At 39.0% G+C, this 22856-nt stretch overlaps 1 protein-coding gene across 4 annotated transcripts in view; it reads left to right on the plus strand.

Moving 5' to 3' along the window:
• The window catches only part of LOC117469173 (potassium voltage-gated channel subfamily C member 1-like), an 81098-nt gene extending 67405 nt beyond the window's left edge, over nucleotides 1-13693 (plus strand). Inside the window, exons 5-6 of one of the 4 annotated variants that reach the window (XR_004554565.1) lie at nucleotides 7128-10661; nucleotides 12855-13693. Coding sequence is in view for 2 of the 4 variants with exons in the window: in XM_034113548.1 (XP_033969439.1) it covers nucleotides 4884-5035 (152 nt within the window). In the remaining 2 variants the exon portion in view is untranslated. Of the gene's footprint in view, nucleotides 1-4883; nucleotides 5688-7127; nucleotides 10662-12854 lie in introns of those variants that run through there. The other 3 variants (XR_004554566.1, XM_034113547.1, XM_034113548.1) reach the window with 3 other exon arrangements.
• Nucleotides 13694-22856: the final 9163 nt, after the last annotated feature.

Genomic DNA, 22856 nt, shown 5'->3' on the forward strand with positions numbered 1-22856 from the left:
TATAGCATATTAATATATAGTAAACTTAGCCCGTGAAAAGAGTTGTAAAATATCCTCTTGGGTTTAAAGAAAGTCTTTATCACAAACCAGGGCTGTTGAGTTTGGACGTCAAAGGCTCTGGTGAATGATGCAATCAAATTGCATCATGGGAATCGTAGGAACTAGCATTATTGGAACTTGACTTAGCCTATATTTCCAGAAATGTGCTTATAAAGCAACCAATGAATATATTTCTGCTTTCAAAATAATCAAAACTAAAATGAAGTACACTTTTCAACATTTGTCTATTCATTCTATAAACCTTTGTATGTATATTTTTAAAGTATATCGTAATGAAATTCATATTAGTAGTATTACTCTTTGTGTTGATAAATAATACAAGTTACAATTCTTGAGTAGCTGGTAAACCCAATTAGGGTTAGGGTTAGGGTTAGAGTTGAACTGTTGTTAGCTACTTGAGAAAGTTACACATTTGACCACACAACAGCTGCAGCAACAACTGCAACACACTTTAAAGTGTCATTCCACAAAGGGAATACAAGCTTCTGACTTCAAATAAGTTCAGTCTTCAAGATGACATTGGTGCTTGTCTGCTTGAAGTTAAAGAGCCTGGGGTAGAACAATTACTCCGTAACAAAACTGTAGTTTTATAGCAAACAGATAGAAGTGTACGATTGAAGAAATAAAATGCTTAGCATGGTGACCTTGGAACTGGCATTACTTTAAGGAAATAGATAACTAACCCATGCCCCAGAGAGAGAGAGAGCTAATTTATTTAACACCTTGTTTAATGTTCAATGTCAAATATTTTGTAAGATCAATGTCAAATGTTTGTATTCATAATCTCAGTTCAGATCTCACTAAACACAACCTGTCTATTAAAGGTATTACCAATGTAAAATGACTTACTAACAAATATTTTTTATGAGCAAATAGCAATATATTACACCAACATTGCAATCCTTTGTAAATGTAGCCATGTAGCTGAATCATATCCTCAAATGTTGCCAGATTAAATGATTAAATAAAAGCTATTCAATAAGGTGTAGCTCCACATTCCTAAGAATCTGAAAAGCTAGTGCAAGGCACACATTGTAATGTACTCTTTGAGGAAAAAGTAATCCTATTACAGTTAGATTAACAATGCTTGGCTATAGTGTCAATGACTGAAGCCATTCAGCCAATGAGGACAGCTCATGAGTGCAGGCAGCAGAACGAGATGGAGCCGCCTCCTCTGCTGCAGAGCGACCTGCAGAGCTTCATTACAGATGCTAAGCACCTTCTCCTCTGTATAGAGTCAGAGCCACACGTAACACACACCCTGCATCAGGATCTTTAACGCACTGAGGCATAGCAGAGCTGTGCTAACAATCAGAATCACACACACACACACACACACACACACACACACACACACACACACACACACACACACACACACACACACACACACACACACACACACACACACTCTCTGATCATCGCAGTCCTGATCAGGGATTACAGGTCACTGCTGTAGGTTATTGATCTCATTCAAGCTAACAGCTTACTGTGTGTGTGTGTGTGTGTGTGTGTGTGTGTGTGTGTGTGTGTGTGTGTGTGTGTGTGTGTGTGTGTGTGTGTGTGTGTGTGTGTGTGTGTGTGTGTGTGTGTGTGTGTGTGTGTGTGTGTGTGTGTGTGTGTGTGTGTGTGTGTGTGTGTGAGTTACCAATCAGCTAAAAGCCGCAGTGCTGCTGATTTATTCCTGTGGTTACAGGACTTGACGTTGCAAACACAGCTATTTAAACAGAGCAGGATGTGTGAACATGCACAAACACACACACACAGACATGAACCCACACACACTCACACACACAAAGGGTACATGAAGCCGTAATGTATGTACGCAAAGACATTGGACATTGGTTTTACAGCTGTGATATTGATATTCTAGAATCATAACAAATGCATGTGCTGTCGGCCTAACGTACTGAAGCTTACAGTGACACAGTGGCTGGACCTCTTGCACATGTTCTGGCTAGTGCTTATTGTCAACACAAACATTTTCAGGGGGATTACCGTACTGCCAAATGTGCGTCTTAATTCTGAGATGACATGGTTGGAAATCCCCCTGAAAAAGTTGTTTTCCACCGTATTACAAACATATCCCTGGGGGAATTCAAGGTGTGCCATATTGCATCCTCAAGTTGACTGCAGCACGGGCTTTGGGGATTCAAATGACCTAATGCTCAAAGAAAGAAGAGGGGGTTAGATTTGACCCCTAAAAGATAGATTTTGTGGGAAATATAATTTTAAAGATTCCCAATGTCATCAATGAAAAGCAAAACAGCAAACAAACCTACTAACCAATCTGTTTCAATACGTTGATAGAAAGCTAACCGATCAGGGCCTAACTTCCTCTTTTTTTAGTTTTAGCAGAATTGAAACTGATCCCAGACCCTAACCATAACCTCACAAGGACAAATCCTTCCGGAGAGGTGTTGAGTTGTTAAAAGCTGTGGTGTGGCAGGTTTTGGTGTAGGTAATAATATGTAGTTCTATATTGTTGTAGCCCTTGTGGGTGCAGGGTACTGTAAGGATTATGTCTAACTGGCTGCTCGTCAAACGTATCGAAGTAGAACATGAGTTTTTTATAAGTAGGTGCTGGAAGCAGCAATTACAACACACCAACTCCGAGATCAACACACTGGTGTTTTCTCTCTGTGATTAACCAAAACTGTGCAACTTCACAGTGAATGAGTTTTGGGGGTGGAATATTCCCTTATGCAGGTGAATATGTATAAGACGTGATTGAACAGGGTCACTGTCTTTTCAAATCTTCCTATCAGTTCATGAGAATAGTACGGCCATTGTTGATGGAATCGGAAGTAACTTCGCATTTCTATAACTATACAGAAACTCGGACGCTTTATTGTTATTAGTTATAGACCAGATTGTTGTATATCTCTTAATGAGCCCGTCACAGTACAGCAACACTCTACTCTGCATTTTCATTGGTTACTTTTATGACTTTTATAGACATTTATAGACTTTAAGACTCTGTATTTGACTTGGGACAACAAAAGCTTTGGAAATAAGATTTCTTTAAGGATTTCTCTTTCAGAGTGTATTTTTCTTGTCAACTATAAATAGGTCTAAATATGAACAAATCTGCATGAATTGATCAGCCAGCATTAGCATTTGGCAGGTTATATTAGTATATTGGCGTACCATGGAATGATTATTGGCAGCAAATGTTTAGAAAAGTAATTTAAAGTGGGACTAAGAGGCACCAATTATACAGATTATTTTCAGTGTCATATAAGTATTTCAGAGGAGGAGTTCAATTAATCTTCGAGGTTTAAATCAATTGGGCATTAGAGCATTATGGGAAATGTAGTGTATATGGAACATGACCGATTAATAGCGACTTAAAGCCAGAACATATTGTATATGCTAATTCTTTGTCTAAACAGTTAATTCACTTATTGAAAGTACTCTTTTATAAAATATATAATAATATCAGCCAATATATTGCCATTGGATTTAATTAGATATTGTCTTAAAATCTTCAATATCTATGATAATATAATACAAATTCATGTCAAGTCATGTATACAAGTATGCCAGTTTGTACATAGGGCTTTTTCTTTCTTCTTTAGAAAACAATTATTTCGATCAAAAGCAAGAACCTGCTCAATTGTAGCACATTCTTTAAGGAAAAACTCCACCGAAAATATTGAAATGTCCCCTCACTCGGCCACTTGCTGCTTTTTCAATCTAACCGTTAAAAAGGCCAAAAGCACTACCATCAGCCTCAGCTGTACTTTGTGTTTAGTGCTAATTTGCAAATGTTAGCATGCTTACCGCTAAACCAAGATGGTAAACATGGTAAACGTTATACCTGCTTACCATGCTAATGTTAGCATTTAGCTCAAAGCACCGCTGTGGCCAGATACAGCCTCACAGAGCATGGCTATACTCTTTTAAACATGTAACATTTAACTACCTTAATGAAGAGAAACACACACGTTTCTCTTCTGTCAGTCTGTCTGTCTGTCTGTCTTTCTGTCTAACTGGCTGTTCAGAGCCGCCTGCTGTTCTTACTGGTAGATTGGCTAAAACACCTGGACTCTGAGATCTAAATGTCTTCCTTGAAGTGAAGTTTTTTAAGATTGGAATGGTAACTTGGAGGATTGTGTGTATTCCTAACTGTGCTCAGCTCCAGATGATTTACCCATTTCTCTGAGTTTCCCAAAACGTCTGGCTGTTACATGTTCCTGAACAAAGTGTACCACCTGTGATGTGCTTTTGGGAATCCCAGAGCAGTTAGTCCAGTGGATGTACCAGAGTAAAATATTACGGGATGTATTTATCAAAGGGGTTGTGTATATCCACTGGACTAGTGCATCCCCCCCTACACAGTTGATGTGGGTGCTACAGAGCGCCACCTCTAGGTGTCTAAGGGATATTGTGGCAACTGATAGCTGATTTCCGTAACCAATATTCCTGTTTTGTCCTGTCTCTGTCTGTCTGTCCATCTGTTTGTCCCTCCGTCCATCTGTCTGTCTGTCTTTTTCTAACTTCCTCCTTTGGTCTGAAATATTTTACTTGGTTTGGGCTGGTTTTGGTTTGAGTTCTCTCTCTTTTCTTTTCCAACTTTGTTTCATTTACAAATGCTTGTAACTGTAACAAATGGTTTCTATTTGCAATTTCCGATGTTAAATGCTGTCATAACATTTCTTTCTGTCATTAAAACACATTTCCATGCAACACCACTCATTCCTCACATTTTACATTCCATATCCTGATCTTGCTGACTGTTTCATTTGCTAATATGAATGACCCTCCATGACTCCTCTCTAACCTTTGACCTCTGACCTGTGCTTGTCATCTTCATGTAGCCACGGGTTATGAGAAGTCGCGCAGCCTCAATAATATCTCCGGGATGACGGGCGCCCCGCTGCGCCTCGCCCCCATCACCAACTCCACCTTTGAGCCCTTTGAGCCGCCTGGCCTCAGGCGATGCCGCTCCCCCATCCCCTCCATCTTGTAGCATAGCAACAGGGAAACAACAAAACAACAACAACAGCAACAATACAATTTATTTTTTGTCTGGGGAACATAAAGAACATTGAAGAAATGTTTCATTGATATTTGATTCATCCTAGCTGCTCTCATTACCATTACTCATATGGTTTCCACTCAATAGAAGCAAACAAGTTTTAAAACCACAGAATAGCTAACCCTTATTCTGAGATGATGCTTTAGCAAATGTGTTTGACAACACACACACTAACACACCTGCCTTACTAACAGGGATAGAGTCTAGGTTAGTTTAGACGGATATGATAGTTAGTTAACCTCCAGCTTCCCCTGTTCTTGCCTGTATCTCCACTCCACTTCAACGCTTCAACACTGACATGTAAGAGTAGCTTTGAATAGTCACTTTTATAATATTAGGCATCAGAATGCACACAAACAAACACACATAGACACTAACATATTACTGAAGCTTGCATGTTTTTACTCATGTGACGATAGCTTTAAGTAGATTGAAAAAATAAATTTTTGTAAAGTCAAAATCATATCTATGAAAAGGAAGAACCCCAACTGTAGATTTTCTTTATGTTCACTGAGATGAAAGCAGTTAAGCATTTCTGCAAACTTAGTTTGTTCTCAGTTTGTTCCTTTAGTAAAGAGAGAGAAGAGACGGATTTCCATTAGATTCCACAACACCTTCATAACCGACAACAGCAGCATCCCCTCCTCTTCTCAGGCCTCAGGTCATAGAACAGTGGTTCCCAACCTGAAAAATAGCAGTTAAAAAAGGTTAATATTATATGAAATTAGGTCAAATATATTCATGAAATGTTCTGATATTTTTTAATATATAATTACGTGCATAAAAACATTTTGTGCAATATTTCGGATTTTTCCTGCATTTCCTTTCAGGTTTTGTCAAAAACAGGCGGATAAAAGCAGACTTTTAGTGAACTAGAGGTATTTACTGGCTCCAAGGAATGTTGGCAAGACAACAAAAATAAGCTTTTAGAAATAAATGTAATATATTGAACATAACCTTTGATCTTTATCCTCACAAAGACCTCGGGAGGACGGGGACAGGACAGTAGGGTCTGGTTTCACCACAGCACCTCATCCTCATCACTCGCCATCCTCTCACCCGGCTCTCGGCAAAAGGCTGAGCTGCAAAGTTGGAAGATGGGATGATCATTCGTCTTACATTTTATGTGATTTCAATATGTTATCAATCAAGATTTGTAAAGGCAGAACAAAGAGATTTGCTTTCTTTCAAAGATTGAGACGAGAAGATCCACACCACTCTCATGTCTGTGCGTTAAGTACTTAGCTGGAGTCCGGATGCACTTAGCCTAGCTTAGCATACATACCTGAAGCAGACAAACCTAGCCAACACCCTGAAGTGAACAGCTGAATCATTAATACCAGATATTTCATCTTTTTAAATGGTACACGAACAGGAAGGTAAAGACAAAGGACTGCTTATGTTAAAGGTGGTTTTAACAAAGAACAACAGCCCTTCGTGGTCTTGTTGTCATGTACAAGTTGTCAGGTTTGCTACCATCATGTGCGCACAAACCCTGTTAGCAACCAGGATGGATAGTCGTGTGTCATGAGTCCTTTTCTACTATTTTGTTTGTGTATAGAATAAAGAAATAACTAGTAGAAGTTATTAAAGGTTCTTCTAAACCTTGCCATGCTAGCTGTTCCCATATGCTTCTTGCGTCTTCATGCTAAGCTAAAAATAAACACGTCCTGACTCCAGCTACGGACTGAACATTCTCAGAAAGAAGGCAAATTAGCCAAAATTGTTCAACAATTATTGTAAGGTGGTCGGGTAGTAGGCTTTCTCTTTATCTGGAAAAGTTTTGGACCTTGCAGCTCAGCCTAACTGTGAGAATCGTGGTTTTCTACAGTTCATCATCACACCACCTCCACCAACAGCGTTACTACTTGCACTGACTCCAGTGCCACTCAGCAGCCAATGGCAATGTTTTTAGTTTTTGGCTTCTCTTTCTTTCCCTGTTTTTGCCCCGTCCCCAAACCCCCCCACCCTCCCTCCTCTTCTGTCCGTCCACCTCCTCTTTGTTTCGGGTGCGGCTGCTCAGTAGGAGGCACTGTGAACGGCTACTGGAGTGACAGCCCATGGTAGAAGAAGAGAGGAGGACTCACACCGCAAGGGAAGAAGAGAGCGGACATGACAACAGAGACAGCATACGAACATAGAAATATGCAATGTAGATACATGAGACATCGGTGGTTGGATGTGTGTTTCTGTTCAGTTCTATCTTCTGCACACATGAGTGTGCACATGGATTTTTGTGTGTGGATGTGTGTGTGCCCAGACCTGCATCTACCTCTGTACTAAGATGCACAAACTAGAAAAAACTATGTTTTCCTTACTTTTTGATTCTGCAAGATAGAAGGGAAGACACAATTATTTCAGTTTAGCATTTATTTTAAAGAAACGTGTGTGATTACATGATGATGTCATCTTTCTGTCAGTCAGTACTTTTGTTTTTCTTAATCTAAGGGGTTTTTCCCCTAGTTTATTTTCTGATTATTTTAAATAGAAATGTTCTGATGTTACAGAATTAGTTTTGTTCGTTTTAATTTTCAAAACATGTCTTGTTCATTGTTTTAGACCCTAATTATGTGTCTGTTGGTTAAGTTTCATGTCTGTTTGAATCCCTTCTCCTCATTTCTTGGTCTCGCCTTCCTTCCCTCCCTCCAGAAAGTCACTTTCAGCTAACAGGAAGTCATTCCCTTAGATTTGCATTCAATTCCCCAAAGAGAAAAACTATCACTTACCACCCAGTGAACATAGACTCTGCCAAAGCAGGTTCAAGGTGCAGAGCGGCTTAATCCCTGTTCTTTTAAGAAGGATTCTGTGTCTGAGTGTCGGGAGGTGAGAGCACCATTGTGTCTGAGAAGCATATAGTTGTTTTTTTTGTTCAACATTTTGGGAAAGAAAACTTTCTTTGCACTACGTTAGGAGCTATAGCGAAAAGTCATTATCCCAGCTAAGATTCCAAACTAAAAAAGGGGGAAATAGCGCAAAATAAGACTTTTTTTCCTCCCGTTTGCTTCCAGTCTTTATGCTAAGCTAACGTAATTGCCTCTGGCTCTGTACTGCACAGGTATCGGATATCCGTTCCTCCTCTGACTCTGGGAAAGAAAGTGTTTTTCCCAAAATGTCAAGCTACTCCTTTATCCTTATGGGACCCTGATTTGTGGTCATGCAGGGTCTAGCTAAATCCTGTTTCATGTGCGAATGTTTGATTTAGAAGTTTGTCTCCACTGGGAGTTCAGGATAAAGATTCCCAGTTGGAGACTCATTTTAAACCCCCCATCCTAGTTGACATTCCACCAGGCTCAAATACAAACACACACACGTCACACACACATATAGATGGGAACACACACTCCAGTCCCTCTACTGAACCTGTCTATCGTTTCTCAACACGTCATCCTCTCCTCATCATCCTCTTCCTTCCCAACGTCCACTTGTTGTGAGTGCATCTGTCACTTTCCCTAAGGCCACTCCTGATTGGTCTCTTTTGTCATGATGATGTACATATGTAAAGTTTGCGTTGTATATGAATCTGCATGGGTTTCCATTGCAAGCAATAAGGATACTGATATGAGTAATAATGTGAGGAGGTTTGATAAGATTTTAGTCTCAAGCTTAATGAATGTGTATATAATATTTAGACTAATAAGAGTGTGTATGAATGTGTGTGTTAAGATGCATACATATGCACTAACAAAGCATGCAGGATAAAAAAAGTTCACCTCTTTGAATGCAGAAGAGGTGGGGCGGGCTGACATTATGCATGCCAAATTGCTATGATGCTAATGGTCGGATGCGACCAAGTTAGGTACTGTAACAAGGTTGGGTGGGGGTGGGAAAGTTTATTTTTGCAGGACAGGGAGGGGTTACGTTTGTAGTAGGTCTTGTATAGCTGCTTTCTTATCGAACTTGAGAGACTTATGATAAGAGGAACATATTAACAATCGTAGCTTATGATTTCTTTTTTATTTATTTGCTTCTCTTTTCACAGAGAACTGTTCTGAAAGCTGTGCGCTTATCAGATATATGCAAAAAAAAAGCAGTAACTGTGAACTAGTGCTAAGACATGAAAAAAAAAACACAACAAATCCAGCTTCTTCCATCATTGTCTCAACCCCTCTACTGCAAGAGAGAGGAGAGACCTCCCAAGATACCTCCTCACCCAATTGTCCCTTCCATCGTCTCATGTCACGTTTCATTTCTTTCTGTCCCGTTCAATTCTACACTTGCATTTAAACTACAGTGAGATCAAAAGAAGGATACCTCTGCAATGTGAGAATGCATTGATAACTCCCAAAAGGGATGAGGACCAGGGCCAGATGAACAATGCCAGGGTGCCTTGGCCAAACCCTTACTACCCCATTTGCTATGTTAGGTGATTAAAACTTAATGGCATTCAAATGTTTTTAAGTACATTTAAGTACATTTGCCTACTTGGTGAGTACTCACCAAGTAGGCAATTCTGGTTTCTCTTGTAGACCAGAAATGCTTCCAGCAAAGCTGAATTTATGAATATTATTATTAACAAGTGGCTTGTTTTTCAGTCCGGTATCATGACAGCCAGAGTCATCGGTAGGTCTTGGCTGCTTGAGAGAAGATTTGGTCCCCAGCTAGAGTTAGGGTTAGGTTTTCCCCTTAAGTCCCTTAAGACAGTTTCCCCTAAGACTAACCACTATCTAGAAGTGTATTCATGTGGAGCTAATGCTCAAAATGTACACCCAGTGCCAAAGGAAGTAGCATCAGCTTTCTGTAGCAAGGTGGGAATTATGGGTCTGGAGGTTGGACATGTAGCATCAGACTTTCAGGCAGAACCCAAGAGCCCGTTTATGTTCCCAAGCCTTGACTCGCACTGCAGGGGCACCCTTCAAACTTCATACATGTTTTTTTTCTTTCTTCCACCCATTGTTGCCAATGTTTCTCTCTGTTTCATTCATTCACAACTCAGGTATCTCTTTCTCTCTCTCCCTCCGTCCCCCTGTGTTCCTTTTCACCCATGTTTCCTCAAAGATGTACTGTATGTCTGAAAAAGGGAGAGATAAGAAGTGTTCCTCTTGTTTCTGTTTCTGTGAACACCATGTGCTCTTGTTTTGTGGCTCTTCCTTGCCTCTTTTAAAAATGTTCTTTTGCTTTCCTTGTCCAACTGTGCTTCCTGTCTTCTCCTTGTGGCGTCCTTGGTCTTTCCAGCCTCTCAATAACCATGTCCCCCTTCCTGTGAGACTTTATCCCCCCAACCTACCGTAGATCCCCCCACTGTTAGTCTTTCACAGCAAAAACCAAAAAGGAATTCAATTAATTGGAGCACCTTTGCACCTAAAAATAAAATGGCTTGGTGAAACACTGGACGTCACCAAGGAGGAAGACAGGAACCGACATTTAAATGAATTAAAAAGACTGAGGGGGTGTACTGTAGGTTGGGAGGAGGGGAAAACTGTGCAATGAAATGATGTGTTCTGAGTGGATTGTCAGCCGAGCAGCATCAGAGGGAGGAGATGGAGGAGGAAAGTTTGGGGAAGACAGAAAAGTGTGGTGATGATGAGGAAGCAAAAGAGAAGCAAAATCTCTTCCCCATGTAAGAATGTGTTCCTCGCTGCTGTCCTGTGCACCGTTTTGCTCCCTGTGCTGTGTTTCCTCACCTGTGTGTGGTTCTGTGTTGGTGTGACATTTTGTTTTATGTTATGTGTGTTTTCGTGTCGTGTGCCGCACTCTATGTCCCTTACCTTTTTTCTTTCATGTACTTCGTGTTTACCACACCTGGGTCAAAGAGCATTTACAAACACCAGCTGCTGATTGTTTTATCCCACACAGGTGCAGGAGAAGTCTAGTTTGTCATTTGGGAAAAACTGCACCAGAGTGAAATGAATCAAATGTACTGACCTGATGCAGCATAACCTGCCAATCTGAAGGTTTAAGTGGGATGAAACAAAAAGCTCAAAATCATGATTTGGCCAAGGTCTGGTCTGTACATGTGCAGGACACACCAACTGAGATGTTCCTCTCTCAGCTCTTGTTCTCGGCCCAGTCCTGGTTGGCTGCAGTCCTCTGGTTTGAACTTTGACATCCCTTGATTTCACTACGTTTGTGATCTTCCAAAGACTGGTTATATCAGAGGACTGAGCAGCCCTCCGAGGACTTTTGCAGATTGTTTTCCGTGTGTGTGGGTTACAGAGACGCAGAGTAACCATTACGTGTGTCACATTCTAGCTCTGTGTTCTCGGTGTACTTGCATGTTGGCTAGGCTGGAGCTTGGTGGTGGTGTCTTTCCTTTGCTTCAGTGGTGTGTTTGGCCTATCATTTCTTTGTCTTGGTGTATTATATTGTTTTTATTAGCAAAAACCTCACTGAGCACTGCTGGAAACCAGAGTTTAGGTTGGTCTGCCATTGTAGAAGTCTTTTAAGTTCTAAATTCTTGCTCCAACCTGGGAGGATTTTGTTTGGAAAGCTGTCCGGCAAATTAAAGATTTCTACAATGGCTAACACTTTAGATCTCTAACGTGAGAGTAATATCCACGGCCTCTTTCCCAACGGCACCTTTAGGATTGGTTGATTAAACTCAAGTGTAGTTTTTAAGTGGAAAGACAACATAATAGCAACCCAAAATATTCCCAATCTCAATTTAACATCAAATCATTTTCTGGAGCTTACTACCACATCTTATTTTCTTGATATGCAGATAAAGTTTGCCAGAAAGACAGATTTTTCTGCAATGGGCCAAAAAACAAAAATAGCTATGAAGCACTGTTTATAACCCAACAACAAGCTTCAGAAGAGATACAAACATTTCATCGCCAAATGTAAGATGTCTACCAACAAATCTTGATGCTTTTGGGAAACAGGCCAACATCTAATGTGGATCCACACTCAACCACAAAACGATTTCCACTGGAAACAACTGGATTATACAGAAATGGTTTTTTTTCTGTGATGGTGGAATAATGAATGGTGGTAAAATAATTATGAATTTGGCTAATTTTGTCGACTGGAATCTCCTGATGGATGGATGTTATAAAACATAAATGTAACGTGCCAACATGGAGAAATCTGAGTAGGGTTGCACCAGCTATTCATAATGTAATGTCTTTCTTGATCTGGTTGCAACATTAAAGCTTACGAATGGTGTAAAGACTATTTATATGTAAATAAGCTTTTTCGAAACATCTTTAGCGCTGTCTTATCGATAGCAATGTAAACAGGAAGTCATAGTAGAATCATAAGCTAGCAAAACTAAACAAATTGTTTTAGAGTTTTTTTTCCACATGTAGGTATCTCTCTTTCTCTCTTTACATGGATTTGTGTCGTTAAGATATTGTAGTATCTCTTTTGTGACATTTTAACTTGTCCACACTTCACTCTAAACAGGACATACATGAGCATGCTAATGTTAGCTTTGTCAGTTGTTTGAGTTAGCAAGTTGGTGTAAATGTAACAACAACTAATCTAAAAACATGTTCATGAGGACTTTTGTATCTCGCAGATACCAATTTAATGAAATCAAAGAAATCATTACTTTACCCACCAGCATTATTCCACTGTCTTACAGTATGTGTGAAATGGGCTTCCATGTTGATCTGCACCAGACCTGGATGTAACTGATTACACTGCTGAAACAAAGTGATTTGAATAAGCCTCATATGAAATATCAAAAACCTTGTTTGGAATATGTTTAGCCTTTAATTGTATTCCGTGGTCTGGTGTATGATGATCAAGAGTCATGAATCATTTCTTTGAAATCCTCACTAAATGATCTTCTCTCTTTTCTTTTCAGTGCTGAGTTTCTAAACCCCTTTCACTACAAGAAGAGGAAAACAATAAACTTTGAAACCGCTGCTCCTCCATCTTCCCTAAACGGATTCACTGTAGAAAAAGGGAAGGAGATAGAGAGAAAGAGAAGGAAAAAAAGATGCGTGATAGAAATCATCACTGACACTTTGACCAGAACATTTTCATCTGCGTTACACATTCATATGCAACCTCGTTGACGATCCCAATGAAGACAAATGGTCACGATCGTATAAAAGCTGTTCAATCTGGACCTCTTTTGAACAGAGCAAACCGCAGCATGGAGCGTAGCGTCCAGAGGGCCCGTGAGAGACTTGGATTCGGAACAAAGATGCCCTCTGTTTTAGTTGTGATTTGCTTTACTCTTTTTATTTCAAGAAGCTTCATTCAGCTGTTGATATCCAGTGGATGTTCCATTATTTCGGCACTCAAAGCACTATGCAAAGTCAGGGGTGGTCCATCGTGATGTCTAACGACTCAGGCAGAGTCTGAGCTACAGGACCTCTAACAGCAGGCGAAAATGTACTCATACATATCAGAAAACATCAGCCATATCACATGTACATTTGACATGATCCTGTATTTGATATTATCTGAATCTTCCGGGTGACATATTGGGTTTAATACTGAGATCTCAGCAAATGTCAAAGAGCCAGTATTCACCTTGTGATGGAACCAACCCAAAGACAGACCAATTGGGGGTGAACAGAAGCCCTTGAAGACAGGAAACTGGCCGTTACATCAGCTAAAGAAAAAGTGAAAATGTGATTGACCCTCTTTCTCTCTCTCTCGTTCTCTTCGAGTGTTTACGGTGTCTTGAATGCCCCCCCCCCCCCCCCCCCCCCCCCCCACACCACACTGCATCTCAGCGTCGCTGCTCCTCTTTAGCAAAATGCATGGCATGAATGAAACAAATTTAAACCCGAAGAAGGACAGTCAACGACACAATGGATGGATTAAAAAAAATGGGGGGAGAGAGAACGGAAGGAGGCCATGAGAGAGAACATAGATTTATTTTTTTCCACACAGCAATGTCAATGCAACGCCATCGTCACCCAAGCTACTCTTTAACCCCCTAAACTGGCTGCTAATACGTGCATCTTCTGCAGCAAACTGCTCTCTCAGAAGGCATGACGGATGAGGAGGAGCTCCCTTCCCCTCTGAGGGAAAGAGGGTGGGGGGAAGGAGATTCTGCAGACCATACACTCTATACCTCTGGGGATGTGGGGTGAGAAGATAGAGGTTTTTCAGAAAAAAAAGCAGGTATTCTGCAGCAGCGGGAAAACATCTTTGAGAAACTATAGGGACAAAAAATGGCAACAATTGCAAATTAGAAATGCATTTTTATGACATTGTTTACCAGCATGAATATTCTGCATGACTTCTGCAAGCCATTCTGATCTCCCCCATGAATAACAGGGCTAGAAATTGAATTTAAACATGAACATTTATCAGAAAATTATGTCATATGAAACAAATAAAAAAAATGTAGGATTATGTTTAATGATTATGTTCTTTTTAATTATAAAAAAAAATAATTAAGAAAAAAAAAGGTTGCAACATCCAACCTGTTTTGTTTTCTCTAAGAAAACTTAGGAGCCCCCCCCCCCCCCCCCCCCACCCCACCACTCTAAAATCCAAGAAGACTCCTCCCAACTTCTGCAAGTATTTATTCTGCTACTACAAGTTCGTCTACTACTACTTCAACTTCTCACCTGACTGCTACTCTGCTTCTTCTTCCTCCTCCTCCTCTTCTTCTTCTCTTTCTTCTTCCTCTTGTAGCCTTTTACCAGAACCCTTATACGTATCTCTCTCCAATGGCAGCTGTGTGTGTTTGTGTCACAATGTGGACCCAAAACAATCAAACTGATGTTGAACTGAACTGTGCTGTCCACTCAGAGATGTCATTGATTCTGTGTGTCTGAATTGAAAATGTACATTTTCCCAATCCTTGGAATTCCCCCCCCCCCCCCCCCCCCCCCTTGATATCCAAGGCAAAATGTCCTCTGTAGTCTGGGTCAAGTATAAGTCAGGTTCAGGTAGACATGGCTACCTACACAATGATACAGGCAATGTACAAGATGGCTGTCTCTTCATCCAGGGTTGTTTTTGTACTTCATGTCTGAGGGGGATATTGGTTCTTTTCCCAACAGAGCAATAGCTTTTTGTCATTTCCTTTGAGAGTCCTTTAAGTGTTATCAGTATTGGTGTTGGTCAATCAATTCCTGTTGCATGGGATTAGAGTTAGCATTAGGAAAGTAATTATGTTCGGGTTAACATTCTAAAGGTATTATGTACGTAGCACTGTAGTCTGATCTACACTGAGCTGTTTCCAGAAAAATCCCCAGAAAAATCGGACCAAAAACAAGAAAAGGCAATATGTGGTTCAGAAGATTTTAGGGATTAATGGAACGACTCACCTCAATTCAAAAAGAGACAAACTAAAGGATGTCCATTCATGTTTGCCCCAGTAGCTTTTGAATGATGTAGCTTTATCAAATCTGCCCTTTGACTCCGTCAGAGAATGACACAATTCCATAAGGAAATAACTTGTGTATTATAGGAGAGTGATGATTCAATAACCTTATCCTGGAATTAGCTGGAATGTAGCTGAAATATTGCTCAGTTAAATCTCCAATATTGTTTCCAAAAAGTTTTCACATCGTGTATGGCCATTGGAAAATAATCACTTCTGTCTTTCTTTTAAATGGAGCCTTATTTAAAGAGTATTTCATGAATGAACTTGATCATACCAACATTTTTGATGAGCTCAATTGGCACTATCTGCGTCAAACAAGCTTGCAAATCAAGGCAACTTACTCCCTGCAGTGTCATATCATAGTCATATCTATGCTGTCCTTTATGGAAAGCCTCTCATAAAAGCCCCTCACCCTCACCCTCACCCTAAATCTGATCCTTTAAACTTTAAACTCAAGGTATGCCCCAGCAGTCTTCAAGCAAACAAATGTTTCCATAACAAATTGTCTCAGAGCATAGTCCTAATTGCTGACATTGTTCAGTAGCTTAACTAACACATTGTTCCCAGCTAAAGCAAGTTGTAGCGTACGCCTGTAAACGGAGGGAGTGGTAGTTGTTTCCCTAGGGAGAGAGGCAGCCATCTTAGATCAATCTGTTGAAACAGGGTTGGGCAAGTACCCCTTTCACAAGAAAAAGTTTAAGCAACAATGTTCTGCTGGGCTGATAAAAAACCACAGATAGATTTAGATTTAGAAAAAGAGGTAAATGAACAGAAAGGTAAAAAATAGTTCTAATGGTGGCAGAAGCACTTCTGAAAGATAACAGGTACTCGAAAAAAAACATGTATCACAAAAAAGCTGTAGAATGTGCTGGTACTTCTTATTATTTGTCTTTTATTTATTACATGTCTTTACCATGCATTTCATGTGAGGGTTAATTTTCATTTTTGATGCTCTTTCATTTATTTCAATTGCTCTGTATTAATTGGTATTTGGTTATATTTGGACATGTGGGCCCCCCACCCCCACATGACTGATACCAAGAAGGTGACTAATACCTGTTCCTTGGTAGAAAGTAACTGATACCATTCTATTTTTAGAAAGTAAATGATGACTACAAACAGACACAAAACCACCACAACGACTCAAACTTTTAGAAGACTCAGAAAAGACTACAAAGGCATGCAAAATGACCTTTAAGAAATGCAAAACTACTACAAACAGATACAAAATCACCACAAAGACACTCACAGAGACTCGTGTCACATTAGCTATCCATTAGTGTAGGTTTGTGGCTGACATACAGTAGGGCTATCACACATATTTAAGCAAAATATTCCCATTTATGGCTTGTAAACTATTTAAAAATAAATCTCTGCTAACAAAGGACAAAAAAAACTACCATTTACGAAAAAAAAGAACCAGCTATTGCAGGCAAACCTGCACTTTCCTGTTGTCACTGCTTTTGCCAAACTCACCAGCCAGAGAAGATCATCATCTGTACTTCACGCTTTCAATAAGGGCTATCAAGCTAAAAAAAAAAAAAGTATACCCTTTGGATTTCTGTACTGGACCCTCACAAATTGTGGTAATATGGACCGTCTATATGACATGTCTATATGATGGAATTTAATACCAATATTCTTTGGATTTACATAATTTCTTGACCTGGCAATCTCTACAGGATGTGCCTGATCTGCTACTCAGTTTCAATAAGATAGATATTGGTTCAAATGAGCAGTCTTTCATTTTGAATATTGTATTTCTTTTTTGTGCAGCAGAAAAGGTCATGCAGGCCTCATGAATTGCAGATGTGGAGAGTCCTTGGGACTAACACCTCCTAGGAGTCGGCAACGGTTCCGAATGTTCCAAATTATGGATTCAGCCAAGATCTGATTGCTCACTGGAAAGACCAAATGGTTTTAGCTCAGCTAGTTTTCTTCATATTTCAAAGTCAAACTGCAGTCTATCCAGTATCTGATATTTTATTGAGTCTAAGGTCATGCATGTCATCTAAACTATTTTGAACATGAATAAGCATTTTAAACTTCAACTGATAACTTCAAGGGTCATGACACCTTATCTTAATTTTTCTATGCATTATTTTATCCGTTGTGGGGACCAAAAAGGTCACTCTTTGGTATTGATCTTCAGTTATACACACAATTCTCTGTATAATTCTGGTGGAGTCTTAAAAATAACAGGGTGCCAAAAATCTAATAGAAAACAGGGCCTATCTCAGGAATACACTGTATACAAAATAAATAATCTGAGAGGTGGAATATTGAGATTGTATGATCCTGCAGTATGTATTTTCAGGAAAGTTTCAAATATATGAATAGTTCTGCGTGAACATGATGCTCATATCAATGGCTGCTGACTTCACTACTTGAAGCCTGGAAGTAGATTTTCTATCCTTTTGGTCAAAATTATATCCTAATGTCCTTCCACACAGCACTAGAAATCATTGCTTCCAGGGTGTTCTTCTTTTATATGTGGCACTGTATGTGAAAATAATTGGTTCTGATATCACTTGTCTTCCTAAAGGTGAAAAGTACAGCTTTAGAAATGTAAAAAAAAAGAATAGCTTACTAAGAACTGTACTGTAGCTATACCAACTTCTCTCAGTGTCACTGATTTTGACAGGATCATATTGCTACGAGCATTTTTTTTATTTGTTAAAACTGTTGTTTTTGGTTTACATATCATATATTTTGTATTTTGTAACACATGCAATTATAATGAATTATGATCATGAAGATGATGACAATGGATTGACAAATGCTTTTGTATTTAAGCATGCAGTGAACATAAAGATAGCCTATGCACGCACCAGTTGGGCTAAAGGCTTCATGTCATTGGTCTGTTGGAGAACATGTGTCTCTGGTGGGGATGGGGGGGGGGGGGTAAATGTGACCATCGTAGATATTCGGGAAAGAAAACCTAGTTACAAAGGGACTTATACCATTGCCCTTAAGCAAACAATGTTAATAGATGCTATTGCTAATCAGAATTGCCCATTTCCTTGCTACCTAAAGGCTGTCCAATTAAGGGGTTTTAAAAAAATGTAGCATTAAAGGCATTCTCATTGATCGTACAAATGTGAATCTTGTTAGATACAGAAACAGACTACATGGTGACAATTTTAGCAGCTGCAACCAATATAGTCTGACTTTAGTTCCCTAGTTCATCTCCAAAAACACTGTAGTCTACCATTGCTGTAATGCAACCTTCATAGTGTTAGTCATTAGACCCTTTTAAAAAGTGGTGTAATACAAGTTGTAGTGAAGATTCATTCGTTTAGAAATAAAATGATTGGTTAAGATCTCACAGAAACCTTGATGGTCAAACTAGTAATAGAATACAAGTATATCAATTGCAAAATAGTTTATTTACATTAAAGGTTGAAATATCTTCAATCCTGTGGTGCGCCACAGAAATTCTTGAACGGTTCTTTGGACATGGATAAACCCCTGCATCACAATAGGATCTAGCCCTCTCCTTCCATACATATCTGAAGGCTCGTGCCTGAGAATCAAACCTAACTAAGTCCTAATATAGTCCATTGGGGCTGTAGCAGAAGAAAAATAAATGATGACTGCAAAGTTCTTGAAAGACAAACAGCAACATTGATTATTCCACTGCAGGGTAGTGGGGACAGCAATAATGGTATAAGTTATTTTTTAGGGGTTTGGTTGTGTGGTTGGTTGATGTGTGTGTATGAGTGTGTCTGGAGTGTGTGTGTTTGTCTATAAAAATGACTTAAAAAAGGAAGCATTTTGTGCAAACTGAGCTAAGCCACACTCCTGTGAGAAGACTGACAGCTGAGCTAACCAATAGTGCAACTTTACTTGAAACTCAAACGACGAACATATCAGGACAAGATGCAGAGGAGCGGCTCGCCCACTGTCACACCCCCCATGTTGCTTTAATGCTGGTTAGAGTTAGTATTAGTATACTGTACATATTTAAAGAAGCCACAAACAGTTTGGTGATGTCGTTTTTTCTCTGACAGCAGAAAAAAACACCTGGATCAATCATTGGGGTTTGGTCAGAGGGGAAATGTGAAAAAGTTTGAACGCAAGCAGAGCTATAGTTTACTCCCCTTTATAAGCTTAGCAAACACAGCTAAACTGAAGTTAAAGACATCTAGTTATTATTCATTAAAACTTTGCACTGCATAATTTAGAAAAGCTATCTAGTTTATCCAGACAGATTAGGCCAGTGGAGTTAGGGTTAAACTAGCTCATCTAGACCTAAAATGTGATCTTAGCTAGCTGATCATGTCACCTTTGGCTAAATTAGCTGCCTAAAATCCTAAAAAACATCTCAAAAACTGTAGAAAAGCGAACAAGTTGACGTTAAGTCAACTGAACCAAGGATAGCTGATTTGGACATTGCCCTACTAGCTAACATTGCCTAAATGAATTGGTTAGTTAGCCTGAAATTCTCAACGTATCTTGCTAATATGCTAATAAGTGGACTTCCTGTTAGATTTACCTACCGTGGTCTGGATAAACAAGCTAGCTAGCCTAACCATTGAATAAGGGAGTCAAGAGTATTTTGTAGAAATACTATTTCAAGATGAAGAATGAACTTTCACCCTAAAGCTGGATAATGTTGTGTTTCAGTTTGTAGCTAGCAGGGCGGGCGCTAAACCACCATACTGTTTCTTGCAGCACCCTCTCCTTCTCATTCTCATGCTCCTCACCTCTGTCTCTCTCTCTCTGTCCCTCCCTCCTCTTCCTTGGTTATTTTGAGGAAGAAGCTTATTTTTGCATCCCTTGTTCTTGTGTTTTTCTATTCTATTTTTTGAAAATGAATTCTAAATGCATGCGTGGGAAACCTCAAAAATGATGACTTTAACTTAAATTGCGAATGGCCATGTGAAGGGAAGCCTCTCCTCAGTCCTCCAAAAAAAAAAAGGTTCTTGTCTTCCCCCTCTTCCTTTCTCTGTCAGGTTAGGAGACACAGTTAGGGACATAACAAAATTATATTATTATTATTCACTCATATTTTATGCAGGCATGGACATTATTCACTGGTGTAGCCACTTTTCACAGAGCAGACTGTGATGTGTCACTTTCTGGAGGCTCAGTTTCATGAGTCCAGTCATCATTTCCCGGAAGCTTCTAAAGACCAATGTTCGAAATTCATAATCCAATTTGTTTTCCTTGTCACCATTTTAGAACAAAGCCTTATTCTTGTGTCATCTTTCACTTCACTTTTGAAAGTGTTGGGGGTTTATAGCATTGTTGACTGATTGATCAATTGATTCGTCCCACAACAGGGATATTGGAATGTGTCCACTGGAAAGATGCAGAGGAAAAAAAGGATGACAGAGACAGAGAGGAGAGAGGCTTCCCTCCAATAATGAATGGGGTTAATGCTATAAAGACTGATGTTGGAAATCATTTTATTGTCACTACACTGGAGAGAGAAAAATATAATAAAAAAGAATCAAGAACTGTATAAAATATATTTAAAATGGAATGTTTATTATTTACCTTTTCTATTTTTGAAACATGTAAAGAAAAAAAAAGGTGAAACTGTAATAATTCAACAGCATTTGTGAAAAAGAGACTTATAAAAAAAAAACAGTTCTGTTGTTAAAATGTATGAAGGTTTGACTGTGAATGCCGATTTACCCGAGCAATTCTTCTCCTTAACTGATACCATAAATGAAAACAAGTTGAATAATAATTCTAGAAAAAAAATATCACAAAACTACTGGGGAAAAGCAAACAAATTCAGTTTAAAGAGAAAACATAGAAAACTTAATAAAAACATTAAAAGCTTATGCCAAAACTTTCAATTTTTGTCCTGTGCCTTTTTTGAAGAACACTTAATTTGTCCTGCAAGAAGATGTCTGATTCAACTTGTCAGTGCTAGTGAATTAATTCCTCAACAAGAGTAAAGGCCACCAAAATGACAAAGCACTTTTTGCAAAGGTCATGACAGTCAAATGTCTAAGGAACTGTGTCAGTATCATAATTACAGTAGCTCAAATTACCAATTAAATGTGCTATCTAAAGAATTGTACTTGTTTGCTCTAAATGTACATACTGAAATACTGTACGAATATGTCTTAAAATGACAACAAATGTAGACAAACAGTTCAGCACTTTAAACATTTGCCTATTATAATAATATATATTTTAATGTACACAGTGTTTATGTGCCAAATGGTTTCAAGTTCCTCGCTTTGAAGATTTCAGCATCAAATAATTATATTGTTTTAGTTGGTACACATAGGGCTTCTTTAGCTGTCATTAGCTCCATAAATGATATGACAGATATCCTTTGTAGATATATAGAGAAGTAATTGTAAAAGTGATTTTTCCATTTATGCCATGTCTCAGCCATAAAATCTAAATAATCGAGTAGCCAAACATGCATGGTAGTGGCGTTGGAGGAGGTATTTTGGGGTGTAATAGAATACTTTTGCAGTACAACCAGGGCACACTGGTGAGATCATGGTGTTCAGAGACGGCTAACTCATTTTGCTAACATACAGTAGAAGATCATTATTATTAGTGTGGTTTAGAGTCCTCCCCATAGTCAAAGACATATAATCCAAAATTAGCTAAATTGATGAGCGGTTAACATTCTTTGCTAAAATACAGATTTTTGTCGGCCAGAAATGACGCCGTGTTGGAAAATGGTTGCAATTCAAGTGGATTACGGGACCCTTCTGCAGCACTACAGAAGGGTCCTATTGGATTGAAGATGTGAAAATGGTCATTTGTAGACCTCACCACATGGGGTCGCTGCTCAGTCAATAATCACACGACTGAAAACAGACCAACTGCCCTTTATCAGGCTTTTAATTTTAGTGGGCCCACAGATTATATCCATTGTTCCCAAAACATTTATTATAATCAGTCTAAACATTAAACATTAAAATGTACACAGTGTTTACCTTTTCTAAAATGGTATTTCATAGTCTAATACTGTGAATTTTTTTCGGACAAACTCACTTTTTCGTAATGATTTCTACATACTATACTATTACTTTTAAACATATGTTTTGACATACTATAAAATAAATATTTCCAACACCCATAAACTTATTTTCATATTTTGAAAACACTTTTTTCATCTGACATACTATACTTTTTAGTGATATTTTCAACACAGTATACACTGACTGTTTCTATATTTTTCAACATAATATACTTTGCCTTTTTTACATTTTTCTAGAGATTCACAGAGCCACCTTCCCCAAGAAAAACAACTTTAACAAAAGCGTGTTGACGGCTCAGCAGAGTGAAGTACAGAGTGAACACTGCTGTCTGCCTGTTAGTTGAACTGGTGCTTGATTTGATATGCAGCAGCCTTTTCATGATTTTTTAAATAATTTAAAACGCATTTCAGGTAAGATATGTTTTGTTGAAGATGTGTGAGGCTTATTACGTAGGAGGGTTGGCGTATCTGGACAGCCCTGGTCCAATTTAACCCCTGCTAATAAGTGACCATCAGTTGTGCACTAGTGTGTGTCACATGTGTAG

This window comes from Trematomus bernacchii, unplaced genomic scaffold (assembly GCF_902827165.1).
Source record: "Trematomus bernacchii unplaced genomic scaffold, fTreBer1.1, whole genome shotgun sequence".
In the NCBI taxonomy this organism is placed as follows: Eukaryota; Metazoa; Chordata; class Actinopteri; order Perciformes; family Nototheniidae; genus Trematomus; species Trematomus bernacchii.